This window comes from Psittacula echo (assembly GCF_963264785.1).
Source record: "Psittacula echo genome assembly, chromosome: 5".
NCBI classification, from domain to species: Eukaryota; Metazoa; Chordata; class Aves; order Psittaciformes; family Psittacidae; genus Psittacula; species Psittacula echo.
The window spans coordinates 84,596,186-84,609,915 of NC_137739.1; the positions used below are offsets into that span (position 1 = coordinate 84,596,186).

Sequence of the window (13,730 nt, forward strand, 5' to 3'; positions counted from 1 at the left end):
GCTCTGTATGAAGAAATAAAATAGTGAATATTCATACATTAAATTAAAAATGAAAAAAACACTGCTTCCTTTGCTACTGAAAACTTATTTACTTGCATATAAATAACAACTTCTGTTCTTACCTTCTCTTGGTACAAAATCAATCTTGACCTCTGGGAAAGAAAGAGGGGAGGGAGAGGAGAAATAGATCAGAAAACAGAATTTACACAGGATCTGCTCTCACAATGTAATTCTAAAACTATTCATCATTAAAACTTCATAAGACATACATATACAGATTAATGCAATAAACTGGAAAACAGGCTCAGTAAAACAATATGATGATGATAACATAAATTAACAGGGAAATGAAATATGCCTATATTGAGATATCAGGAAGGAGACTGAGTACTCTTTCCTGCTATAACCATGATTAATGCCATTTTTTTTACCTCTGGAATTTCAATTACATATCCTAAGATAACTTACCCAAAAACTGAAGCTTGGCAGAAAGGTTGTAAGCAAATCCCTGAGGGATGAAGGAATAATCAGCCTCATCATCTGGTGTTACGTCCTCAATAGTTAGCTTATGGATTCTGGAAACATGAACAAATATATTGCATTCCTTTACCTCTCCATGAGAAATAAGGTTAACTCAAGAGACAAGGTGCAGTCTGTGGGATATTAACAGACATTACTACTTCTTGTCCCCTTGTCCTAACATCAAGTCAGCAATCACGAGGACTGCTCTGTTTTCAGTATTCAAGCAAATCCATGCAGCATGTTGTCTATGAATGGATTTTTCTTGTCAAGGTATATAGTCTGGTCTCAACAGAAGAAGCTGTTCCTCTGCTTTAGTCCAGTCCTTTACAAGGGCGGTTATAATACTGCTGAATGGTTTCATTTGGGCAGATTGTGACTACAATAAATTCTTGAAAAGCAAGCTAAAAATCGGTGCTCCACCCCCATATATTGTATATTCAAAACAGAATACAGAAGGGAGTACCAAGGAAGACTACCTAGCATGCAATGCTTATGTGTCTTTTCAAGCTTGGTTTCCATTTCCAGTAGTAATCAGACTGCTAAGAAACTTGAGCACAGGATTGCACATCTGTGTGTTAATACGAACACTGGTTTTTCTGAGGAGGTTTATACATATGTGCTGTCTTTATCTGCCTGAATACTACTGCTAATTTTAAAGTTATTGACAACGTGTTTTCTACATTGCTTGAATACCAAGAAAACATGAAATCCTAATAAAAAAAGAGACTGAATTCTGCTGCCATACCACTGATGCCATACATGCAAAATATACTAACAAGGAAGACTGCATGCATACAAAAGCAATCTGTGAATATATGTTGATTGCATATGTGAAAGTTTTAAACTTTCTCCTTTTAGCTGGACCCAAGACAGGATCTTGTTTTATATTCCTATCCCCTGAGATAATGGTTTCTGTAGAATGTAATGCAATACCCAAGCATATAACTGCTTTCTGAAACAAGACTAACCTGCCAATGTGGGAGATCTTTATCCTTTCATTTGGAACCACTTCCTTTCCATTTTTCAGCCAGATTCCTTTCACATTTTCATCAGAAACTTCACACTTGAAGACTGCCTGGTCACGTGCCTTCACTGTCAGGTCCGCAATGCTCTGATAAACTTCCAGTTTTTTCTCTGATATTGGGAGAATAATAGATATACACATTAACAAATCCCAACTGTGCTGTAAGTAAACGCTTGGTGTGGTTTCGCTTAGAAAAAGCTAAGGCTGAGCAAGCTGTGTGTGGAAGAGTGATATATGAAGGGAAAGCCACAGCATGCAGGTCTTAAACAGGGCTGATAGATAAGCACCTGTGATTATCAGAGTATCTGTTACATCCTTGACACCCTTTATCATCAAACCTTATGGCTCTTATTAAGTGTTCTTTTTCCTTGGTGTAGGGATTATGCTACCCCTATGCACTATCCTGGAGAAGGTTATCTTAGCCTGTTTTAATTTGGTGCCTACCTTGTACAATTAGTTCAGCAACTGATACCCCACCATTGGTCTTCACTGTGTAGTGTCCACTGTCCTCTTTGGTTGACTCATTAATAATTAGATACTGCTTTTTGCCATCTTTCTTGAATCGATATTTGAATGTTTCTTCTCGTGTCAGCTCAACTCCATCCTTTTCCCTGCAATGCCACAAATAGTATTGAGCCATTTTTCAATGGCTGGAAGAGAGTAAGAGCCAGCTCAATATTACTAGAGATTGGAACACACAAGATAAATTAAATCTTCATAACATTTCAAGTTAGCAAAATGTTATTGGAACCAGAAATGCTTCTAGCTTGACAATTAATTTGCACTAGGTATTTGACTTCTGGTTCAAGAGAGTTTACTCACAGGATTTACTTAATTCTTGGTATTTATGTATAGATTTATTTATTATAGATAATTATGAAAGTATATTAAATGCTGTAGAAGATACAGGGATGAAGACATTTCAACAGCAGGGAATTTCCTATTTTATAAATTGCCATAATGTAAATGGGACTTGCTGGGAAATTACTTAGAAGTCTTAATTTTCCTGATGTAAATTATAATAGTTATAAATCAATGGTTTGTGGGCATCAGTAAATTAAGAAAATTTTAGCATGGATTAAAACAAAGATGCATTTTGGATTTTGTAGCCTTTTACATTGAAGGATGTCCCAGTTTAAGACATTACTAAATTAAGCTTCACCATCCAGCCTGGGAGGAAATTTAATTATTGTCATTTCCAGTTGTCACAAAGGGAAATGAGCAGAGAGGATTCATGCAGCTCAGTCAAGGTCACACAAGAATACTCAAGATTTCCTGTTCTTAATGCTAAACAACATGAACAGGCTGCAAGAAAATAACTTGTACTTTCTTCAGCATATTCCTTTTGTAGTATTTTATAGTTTTCATTATTATTTAAATATATTTATATGATGTTACTTGAATACTGCTGCAGTTTGTAAATGAAAATGTTTTTCTCTTTGCTACTTACTCACATGATAAAAAAAATAGAAACAATGTTATGCTTTTAATAGAATAGGACTTTCCTATCTTGTGTAATTTCCCTTATTCATTACCAATGACTGTTCAGCCTAAGAAATATGCCTACAGGATAGCAAATAGAAATGTTACGTAAGGACTCCTTAAAATAATATAGCTCTAATTTCTAGGTAGATATATACATGAAAACCTTTTGCCTCTGTTAGTTTGCTGAAGTGAATCACAAGGTCTAAATTTTAAGCAGAGAGAGGAATCCTCTGACTTGAGACTTAGATGTACCTGCTGCAACTGCGTTTCAAGATACTTATAGGTTACTCCTTTCTAACTGTACTTTACAGCACAGATTTTTGGATCTTATCTTTGGTTTAGAAAAACTGTTTTCTCCCTTCCAGATCACAGAACAACATAAGTAAGGGAGGAAACAGAAGATGCCTGTACCAGCCACATGAAACAGAGTGCTTAGTGTTATGTCAGGGTAACGTTTCCTCTGATTGCTGAGTGGCAAGAGTCTGAGACCACATGCAAGATGTTCTCCTAAGCCTGATAGTCTCATTCATGCAGATTAGTTCTGGAACAAGTGCTACGAAGCAATGAGTAAACCTTTGCTGAACTTCTGAGAACAGACTGTGATCTAGAAGTTCAACATGCTGCTCTGGCAAAACCAGGCACTTGCACTGTGGTTAGTGGTCCAAAGCTGAACTTCTTCCTTTTTTAGTGAGGAGTTTTGACATATGGCTCATGAAAAATACCTGAATGTTTCGCCATTGTTAAGAATGAGATTTCTTAAAATCTTGTCTAAATAATGAAAATAGGGTTTTTACAATGACTAGTGTCTTAAGTCCCTGGGAAGGGAATAGTACATTTAACTTGTGTTTTTTTTCTGAGTAGCTGCTGATGCTGTGTGTGTGCAGAGTGTTTGCAGAAGGTTGTACTAACAAATAGTGGAGTGATAAAACCGTAAACCTCAACAAAAAAAACCCAACTCCCAGATATCATTTAGCTTAAAATAATACTTCAGTGAAAAGTGAAAACCCTCATATAAGGTAATATTAGAGGCCTTCCTTTGGTAACTGGAGCAATGAAGTAGAAGAATCAGTTGATATCAAAGTGTAAGTGGAAGATTTTATAGAACCACAAAGTGCTGGTTTAAAGACTACAGTAGGTCATCTGGTCCAGCCTCAGACTTGAAGCACAACTAGTGCAATAATAGGTGGGTTAGCCGTAGTTTACTCTATACAAGTCCAGAACATCTGCAAGATCAAATATCTGTTCTCAACCTTGCCACTCAGTGACTGTCTGGAAATGCTTTCCTATTTCCTGTTTAGATTCCGAGGACAAATTGGTTAATGTCTGCTGAGATAAGGCTGATATAGGTACTATGTGATAATGGGGATGCAGAGATTTATTGTTGCTGGTACATAACTATAGTTTGTTTTCCTTTGGAACTGATCAGATGATACATCCAGCATTCAGAGACAGGAAAAATCATGTCAAAACTTCTTCAAGGATTATTTCCAAAAGTACCTGAATTTTAAAAATAGCTATTCCATAGTAATGCATAATAATAATAATAATAATAATGTGAGACCTTTCCACGTGATCAAAAGAACATTGTTTCCTGACTACTCTGAAGAGACCCACATAATGAGTTCTCCAAGTCCTAGTCTGATGGCCATGCCTAAGAGGTTGTGAGCATTATTTGTCTTGTGCTAGGCACATAATTGCTTTTGTTCATGTGCTTGCGATTTCATGTCCCAGGTTTAAAGGGTGCTATAACAGGTGCCCTGAGTTAGTGCCTGTTACTTGGCTTAAACTATTGAGCATTTCCCTGATGAGCCGTAAAACTGAAACTCTTTCTCCATACTGTGTTTCATGTTTTCCCTGGACACTGTCCTCCATTGTCCAAAATACTCCCTTTGTTGCAAGAGCATTGACTGTCTCACATAATAAACCCAGTAAAATACAGCGTAAATGTCTAAGTGCTCAGTTTTCTGTTGCTATAATTTGAAGAGTTTCTCTGGCCACTTGCTTCATTTCAGGCTGAGACAGCTGCTGGTTTGGCCTTGTCACACCAAATGCCCAGCCCACAGATAGGAGCCCTGTAAGATGTATGGGAGTTGTTCAAAGGCAAAGGATCAAAGTGTGGCAGCTGCACTGTGCTCTGAGAGGAAAAGATCTGATTGTCCCCATCTCTTGTGACCAGGGGTCTCTAAGCAGCTCCTGAACAATAGCATGTGTGTGCCTGTGCATGTGGCTTTAATGGTGTAATGCACATGCTGTACTAGCTCTTGAGCTTTATTTAAATTCTCAGTTCCTTCCTTTGGGAGAGCAGATGAGTGTTTGGCACTTTCCAGGAATGTCATGGGCATTGTGGGAACAGTTGATAACCACGTGCCTGAAGCTGTTAACAAGCACAGGAAAATTTCATCTGGTAGAGAATGAAGTGAGAACAGTGTGAGTAAGACCTGGTATGTGAGCACTGCCTGCTGTGCCTGCCCAAGCAACATGAACCCAGCTTCCGCTTGGCTGGAATGCCCAATAAAATGGACTCTATGGTCTAAATGTTTGTCATCTTAATCTTACTTGCTGCGTATGCGTAATGATTGCTTTTACAGGATCACTACAACAGTTATGTTAAAATAAGTCAATGACCTTCTCTCTGTGTCTCAAGAGACACTAACTTTTTACTTAACAAAAAAATGCTTTTTGGGAGAACCAAACACCACACCTCACTGTGGTTGAGAAGACTGAAAGATTCCATAATGTAGAGCAGACTCATCACAATACAGATCTGATTAGTCTGGCCAATAGTTAGACATTACTGTCAAGTGTTTAGGACAGCTTAAAGCCAACAGCTTGGCAGCACCCTGTAAACACTGCACAAGAAATTCTAGACACCCTATATCTATACCTTTTATTTTATTTTTGGCCTCTCATTTCCTCCTCAATGTTTGACATATAGGAGGAGGATCAGTCTTTTTCTGAAAGCAGTTATATAGGATGCCTTCTTCCTTTCTATTCACAACTCTAGTACACAAACACTGGTCCTAGACTGTTCCATGGAGTGAGATGGTTTCATGTTGTTTGGGGCTTTTTTCCCCTTTTCTATTCTCTTACCATTTCACAGTAGCTCCTTCCTCAGACACTTCACATTCAAACTCCACCCTCTCTCCAACCATCACCATCTGGTCCTCTAGTGGGTGAGTGATCAGGATTGGAGGTTCTGAAAATGAAGATACTTTTATTAAAACAGTATTCTAGAAGGCTGAAAACCAGAGGTAGATTTCAGCTCTCTGCACTGTACAGGAAGAGCCCCATGGTGATGCTGTCTGTGCTGAGCCTTCAAATTTACTGTGCTGGATCACATTATCAATATTACCAAATGACCTTTGAGTTTTGCTTCATGAGGCAGAATACAAACACAGAATTAATCAAGTTTCATATATAGTCTAAAATTCTAAACCAGAGGCATTAGTTTCTTGTACTACTTCAGCTGCCCCTAGAGATTATATTGAGTGGAATCAAATTTTAAAGTAACTTTCTAGCCCTATTGTTGGGGAGAAGTAAATCACTTCCCAAATGAAAATTAACGGTAATTATCATCATGCTGTTTTCCTGTGCTTTCTTAGTTGCAGCTATAGGAATAATTTTCCTTCATTCAACTGTAAGAAAAATATATACTTCAAGAGATGTCAGAATTTTTTCATGTGTGAGAATTTCCTTTCCTATGAGATTAATCTGAGAGTAGAGAAGGTGACAGTAATTCATAGTTCATCGCTCACCTTTTACAAACAATTCTGTGAAGCTCTTCTCGTCCCCTACTACACATTCATATGCTGCATCATCAGCCAGAGAGCAGTGGTTTATGGTCAGTATTCTCTTATTCCCAACAGACTCAAAAATATATCTGAAAAGAGAAACTGAACGTAATTATCAGAGTCTAACTCCTTTCAACCCAGACACTGTCTTCTGCCTGGCAGAGGAAAAGATTCCTTCTTTTTCTGGCATCTGTGGCAAGGTTTAAGACTCAAGCCCTATATCCCTGTCCTGGTGCAGTGGACAGCAGTAGTGCTTGAAAAACTATAGCATAGGAAATTATGGACAAATCTTCATACACATGTGAGAAGTACAAACTCCTGTGAATGGTGCCACATGCTTTTTTAACGTCTAGCAATACAACAAACCTGACTACCATTAAAAGCACTTTGTCATGGCTTCAGCACGAAATCACTGGAAACTGGGTTGACAAAGAAGCTGCACTGAAGTATACCCCATATCATGAGAAAGTAATTTTGAACCCTGGATATGCACATGAAGATCAGAATATAATCTGAGGACTTACTTGCTACGTAGGTAGACGGAAGCATCCAGTTTCATGTGTAGATATACAGAGCAGAGGGAGAAAAAATAAAAAGCGATGAGATAAGCAAACAGTCCCTAAGACAAAGCTTTACGTAGATTCTGTCTCAGCTCCCATTTCTCCCCCTTACAATCCTTTCTTTCCAAGAAAAGCTAGTTTTCCCACTTCGTCCAAGCTGTAGCTCCTTCTCTTGGAGATTTAGAATCATAGAATCATAGAATAGTTAGGGTTGGAAAGGACCTTAAGATCATCCAGTTCCAACCCCCCTGCCATGGGCAGGGACACCTCACACTAAACCATGCCTCTCAAGGCCTCATCCAGCCTGGCCTTGAACACCGCCAAGGATGGAGCATTCACAACCTCCCTGGGCAACCCATTCCAGTGCCTCACCACCCTCTCAGTAAAGAATTTCTTCCTTATATCCAATCTAAACTTCCCCTGTTTAAGTTTGAACCCGTTACCCCTTGTCCTGTCACTACAGTCCCTGATGAAGAGTCCATCCCCAGCATCCTTGTATTTCCCACGTTTCTAGTTTACCTGCCGCTCACTTGGATCTCCTGTCCATTCTTCAGCCATTTCACATCAGCATCTGGATTGGCAACTTCAACCATTAATTTGATCTTTTGCCCTTTATCCACCTGGTAAGCTGGATCCAGTTTCTTGAGGAATGCTATGGCAAAGAATGATTAAAAAAATACATCTTACTCATTTTTATACTTAACATTTATTTTTGCATTCTCTATCAGGGAAGTAATTCTCTATTCCCTTTCCTATGGTTTAGCATCATCTTAAATCTTCCCTGCTTTCTGCATCCCTGTTTGCATTTTTACCATTCCTGTCTGTTGTTCATCTTGTTCTGTTTTCTGTTTTCCTTAATATAGGATGAAAAGTATGTGATATAAACTAAAATAAGCACGGTAGAATATTCTAAATCAGATGTGAATATGTACTTCAACACATCCTACACAGAGTTACAGCTTTGTCTACCCATGTAGGAAAATGATACTGATCTTCTCACTGGTGAATGGCAGTTTGCCTTCTCTGTTTCAGACTTTTAAAACAAATTCGTTAAAATTAGGCAATTAATACTTCACAAGTCTAGAAAAGACTCAAGAATTCCAAATATATCATCCCAATGGAAATTAAATTCTTTAAGTGGACCACTGATACCTGACATACTAACCAGTTTTAGGGGTGGGGGTGTTGTTGCTTTCTGTTCTGGGAAAAATAAGGGGTAGGGCAGAAGAAACTAGTTAAAATGAACAGGTTCAGGACATCCAGAGTTTCAGAGGAAGGTAACTCAGAGCTTTGGACATCACTTTAATCTTTGGGAATCAGCATTTCACATATAAAACTGTGTAACAATTGGAATAGGAAAATCCTATTCCTTATGTTTTTCTCATGGGTGCTATTAGCTGATGTTAATACTTGAAGAAGGTAAGAACACATTTATTTGGAATAAATAACAGCTTGCCAACCTGTACTTTTTTTCTCTTCCTTCTTTATGCGTTTGAGGCGTTTCAGCATCCCACGCAAATCTGTGATCCCATACTGAAAAGCAATTTTCTCGTATTCAGAAGGAGGAGCTTTCCTCAGGATTTCCCAGACATCAACATCACATTGGGATTCAGATTTTCCTTCACCTCTGCAGAAAGGGATTAAAGGACCTGAATGCCCGCTATTGAGAGGATTTAAAAACACCGATAGGCTTGGCGAGGTACATATTGGCTTGATGAAGCCATTTCTTCATGAAAAATGTAGTAGTTTAACTTTTCCTATGTTGTTACTTAAAATGATGAAATAAAACTAGCTTTACTGCTATTTATATATAGTGATTAAAATCCAATTACTGACCTGAATGGTTTACTTTCTATTAGCCAAGGCAAATAAATATTAACTTCCCTTTAATGATGGGTAATGGAAACACGTGGAGATTTGTTTTCCTGGTGTGGTCATACACAAAACATGTGGCAAAGCAAGGAACTGAACTGACATCCTGAGAATGCCTTAGAAACAAGGCAGTTGGTTTATGTTAATAAGAGACAAATCCGTTTCTACTCAGGGCCTTTTTTCTCTTCACTAAAATGAATTGGAGGTAATTAAAATACTTATCATCTATTGTAAATATAGTTGCTGTCTATAGGAAATTCTAAAACATGAAGACCCGTAGATTGGTGAGTAATGGCTAACAAGACAATATTTACAATGGACTACTTATAGTTTAACCAAAGAACTTGCAATTATGGAAGAATTAATGTTTGGTTTAGCAAAACAAAGTGAAAATTTCGTTGCCTGGCTTTGGGAAAGGCATTTTTTTCTGTCATTGTATTTTTAATGTAAAAGATCATAAATAGAAAAAGAAGTTGTTGTAACCTTACCGATTTACTGTGCGCAAGAAGCTGCTGTACTCCAGAATGACACAGAGAATCGTTTGGAAACACATACAGCATCCCAATGGGCAAGAAAGAAGACATCATGTGTTAATACAAAAAAGGCATGAATGTCATGTTAATCTTTAGCAGAACATGCCTGTGCTTCAGCAGCAGGGATATGAAGGAGCTCATGCAAAAGCTCTGAAATAGGCTTCAGAAAAAGGCTGTCCCCTGTTGAAACCAAACTCACTCCCACACTTTGTATAGTTCCACTATGCAGTTTATAAGTGTAAGCATGTCTGGTTATTCCAGACGTTATCCCAGAATTATGGCTGATCACTTTACAGGGAACACATAGGTCATCATGGAGTTGTTGCCTGTCATAGTTTGCATTTTGGTAAACAGAGAAAGGACAAAAGATGTAATTTAAAATTTTCTTCAGGAAAAGGAACTTCCTGTGGCTGTTGTTTCTGGTACCCCCAGAACCAAGCAGATTTCAGTGAAGCAGGACACACCCTTAAAATGAAGCCATGTTCAGTTGTAAACCCAATAAGAAGACAAGTAGGTAATGCAGAGAAAAATGAAGGATTATTGGGCATATTTCCATTTTATTTTTTCCCCAAAATTTTCTAGAAAGATAACAGTCCCATTGGTCTGAAAAATCATGACTGTAGTCAGTCTAGACAGAAGATATAACCAAACACTTCTAGTGCTCATTCTATTGTCAAGCCAAAAAGGCTTGCTCATAATGTGAGCACAGTGTTTATTAAAGTACTGCAGTCCAGACTTGGGATTTCCAGAGCATCTGTAGCTCTTGAAGAGGAAAGAAAGCAAGAGACAAGGATTTCAACTTAGAGAGTTTGAGCTGAAATATGGCATGTGATATCTTTATCTACGGAGGGATTTATCACTCACTAAGCCTTCAGTAGCACTCATTGGATTGATAGGTGTATCTGAGGTTTGGACTTCCTGTGGTAAGTACAGCCTACTGGGTATTTGTTTTGTCACAACAGTGAGTCAACATCACCCACAAATTTAATCAGGGTTCTTCTTCTCTACATATCTATCATTTAGTCTGGGGCTGCTATAGATGATTTGTAGTTTTGTCTAGCAGAAGGCAGGACAATTGAACTGATTTGCCAAATAGACTGAGATATGTTTTTAACATGAGCCATTTTGGAGCAAGTTCTCCTAACCATATCAACGAGTAACTTTTAAATATTTCTAACTACATGTGAATTGAAATAGATATCCAAGTACATAAATCTAGGAGTATATAATATTTCTAATGTGCTGAGTTCTTTGTACTAGTACAATTAATGTTCTGTGGCATGAACTATCTCAAAAGGAAACATAAATTCATAGGAAATAAGAAAAACTTAACAGGCAGTGTATAAATTCTGGTGGTATCTCTGTCTATCTTCCTGCTTCTATGCTCATCTCTATTCACCCCTTTACCTGAAAATTTGCAGGTAGGGTTATTCATAGAGTTTTCAAAAATACTTTTTGTGAGTTGTGTTTAAATACATCATGAGAAAAATCTCCCAATTTGGATGCAATTCCACAGTCCAGTATATCCCACTATTGAGAAGACTTCCGTAATTTCAGCTTTAGCTTTTCCATTACTCACTGTCATCCCACCTTTGTATCTGGCAATACTGTTTGGGTGTATGCAAGTGAAATACAAGAAATTTGGTCATAAGCATGAGTATAGTAGCTTCCTTGGAAATACTAATATTTTTTAATTACAGGGAAAGGCTTGCAAGCTGCGCGTAAAGTTGTACTAAAAGTCAAAGGTTGTAATTTGTATAGTGTTTGACTTGTGAAAAAGGAAAGAAAAAAGTCTTTCTCTGCTTCTGAGCAAAGGTTTCTCCACCCCAATACTCCTTTTCACCATTTTGTATTTGCTCAAGCTTTCTCTTTGATCCCATAAAGACACAGAGTTTGGATATTTAGGCTGTACTCCTCCAACAGGAACTAAGCAGTGTATGAAAAGTCATAGACCTAGACTCCTGAAGTTTCTCCCACCCTTATGTTACTCTCCCTGACGTTGGGATCCTTATTCAGAGTGATCACCTCATAGGTTAGCTATGCACTTGGGGGCATTAAGATGCAGCCCAGTGAACCTGCTGTAAATGGAATATACAGCTGATATGTTTTAAACATATGTGGAGGGGTTAAAAATAGTTTTGTACATCCCAGAGATGGTTCCTTCCTATCCCATTACTGTCAACTGATTGGACCCTGTCAGCTGTCACCTCCTTCAAGGTCTCTGTTCACTATCCCATTTAATAGTTCTGTGACAGCTGTTCCCTTCCTCTTCCCAATGACCTCTCCTTGGCCCATGACATCTGTATGTCAACACTAGTTAATTAAATTACAATGATATTAATATTAAATGAAGCTCTTTTTATTCTAGTGGGAATGTTCATTACCTCTGGATTGAGCAGCACTTGTACATCAAGTGTGACAAAGCAGAAATGCCAAAAGAATACTCTTCAATTCTATTTGAATCTGCATAGCTCTTGAGAGTTCCTCAGCATGAGGTCCCCTTTTCTATTCTATTTTAACAAACGATTCTATTTTTAGTTCCATTCCATTATGACTTTTTTTGCCTATCAGTTCTCATTAGCAAAGGAGGGGTCTTCAAGCTGTGGTGTGCAAAGCGTGAAGGATCCACAAATTACTTCTAAAGTGGCTGTGAAAAACACCTGGAGCAGTGAATCATCAGCATGCTTAAATTCACTAAACAGAGATTCATAAGTCAAGAAAGGTGAAAACCAGCGATAGAATGCAGTGACATTTATAAGCTTCTTCTAATGAACTGAATTTCTAGTCTAACAAATAATGACTAGTTAAATCCACAAACTGAACATTTCTGGAAATACTGGAAATTTTTACTTCTTTAAGAGTCCAACCACTGCTCAAAACTAATTATGAAAGCAGAAGGGAGAAGGTCTCATAGCAGTTTTTCCCTACTTTAGACTTACAATAAAATTCAAATGCAGGTTTTGTTTCAGACTTCTCTGGGGCTCACGGTGAAACAAGAAACTTGGATATCAGTGTCAGCTATAGAAAGTTTGATAAGTGGACTTTCTGTCTTGTCTGGTTTGAGAGTTCTGGTTGTAGTGTTACTGCAAAGCCAGAATTCCCTTCTAGCTGGATATGTTACATATTGCATAATACAGGGCTTTGTACATCTATGTCATGTTGTAGCCCTACTGAAACTTGTGTGAGTTAACTTGTCTGAAACATCAGGCTGTTGAGTTATTGCCTTCTGTGACCAAGCTACTCCAAATGTATACATGATCCTGTACTCTTTGTGGAGATAAACCTCTTTTTATAAACAGTAATACTAATAGCTGAGCAAAGACTGGACACAGATACCCAACAACATTCACCCAAGCAGTTGATTGTGAAAACTTCAACGGTATAAGTTACATTTGCAAAACAGGAGTCTAGTGACAAGTGTTTATAGAAACTTCAGGAGCTAGAAAGACTCAGTGAGTGGCCAGGGGCAGTGAACAGAGGCGTGTTTGGAGTAATGGGTTGAAAATGAGCAGTGGAAACTTCACTTGGAATGGAATGAAATGGTTTGTAATGGAGACGCCTGTACATTTATGAAGTAAGTGACTTCAGTAATACCTTCATTAACACATTTAAGGAAGGATGGAACAAAACTTCAGCACATGTTTGATAGGCACTAGCAGGTATAATATGCAATGATTTTTCTGATTCTAATTTCTATGACTACAGGAATTTAAAGCAGCAGGTTATTGAGAAAATCTGGGAATTCAAGGACAATTTAAAACTGCTTACAAAAGAAAGTGATGGTGAAAATGAAAGGACATTCAGAGAAGCACGTTGATTTGTATTCAGTAGTCTGCCCTTAACTTCTATTAACTGTTTAAAAGCATTTCTGTCTCAGGAATTGCTGATCATTTTCTTACATGCTATCTAAATTTTGTCACGCTCTACACCTAAGAAAGATAAA

At 37.9% G+C, this 13,730-nt stretch overlaps 1 protein-coding gene across 1 annotated transcript in view; it reads right to left on the reverse strand.

The window, feature by feature from the left end:
• The window catches only part of MYBPC3 (myosin binding protein C3), a gene marked incomplete at both ends in the record, with an annotated part of 57,218 nt that overhangs the window by 25,184 nt on the left and 18,304 nt on the right, over positions 1-13,730 (reverse strand). Inside the window, 9 exons of the mRNA XM_080618319.1 lie at positions 123-152; positions 469-575; positions 1,491-1,656; positions 1,991-2,157; positions 6,122-6,227; positions 6,787-6,911; positions 7,902-8,034; positions 8,843-9,009; positions 9,743-9,766. Of these exons, the coding sequence (XP_080474445.1) occupies positions 123-152; positions 469-575; positions 1,491-1,656; positions 1,991-2,157; positions 6,122-6,227; positions 6,787-6,911; positions 7,902-8,034; positions 8,843-9,009; positions 9,743-9,766 (1,025 nt within the window). The remainder of the gene's footprint in view (positions 1-122; positions 153-468; positions 576-1,490; positions 1,657-1,990; positions 2,158-6,121; positions 6,228-6,786; positions 6,912-7,901; positions 8,035-8,842; positions 9,010-9,742; positions 9,767-13,730) is intronic.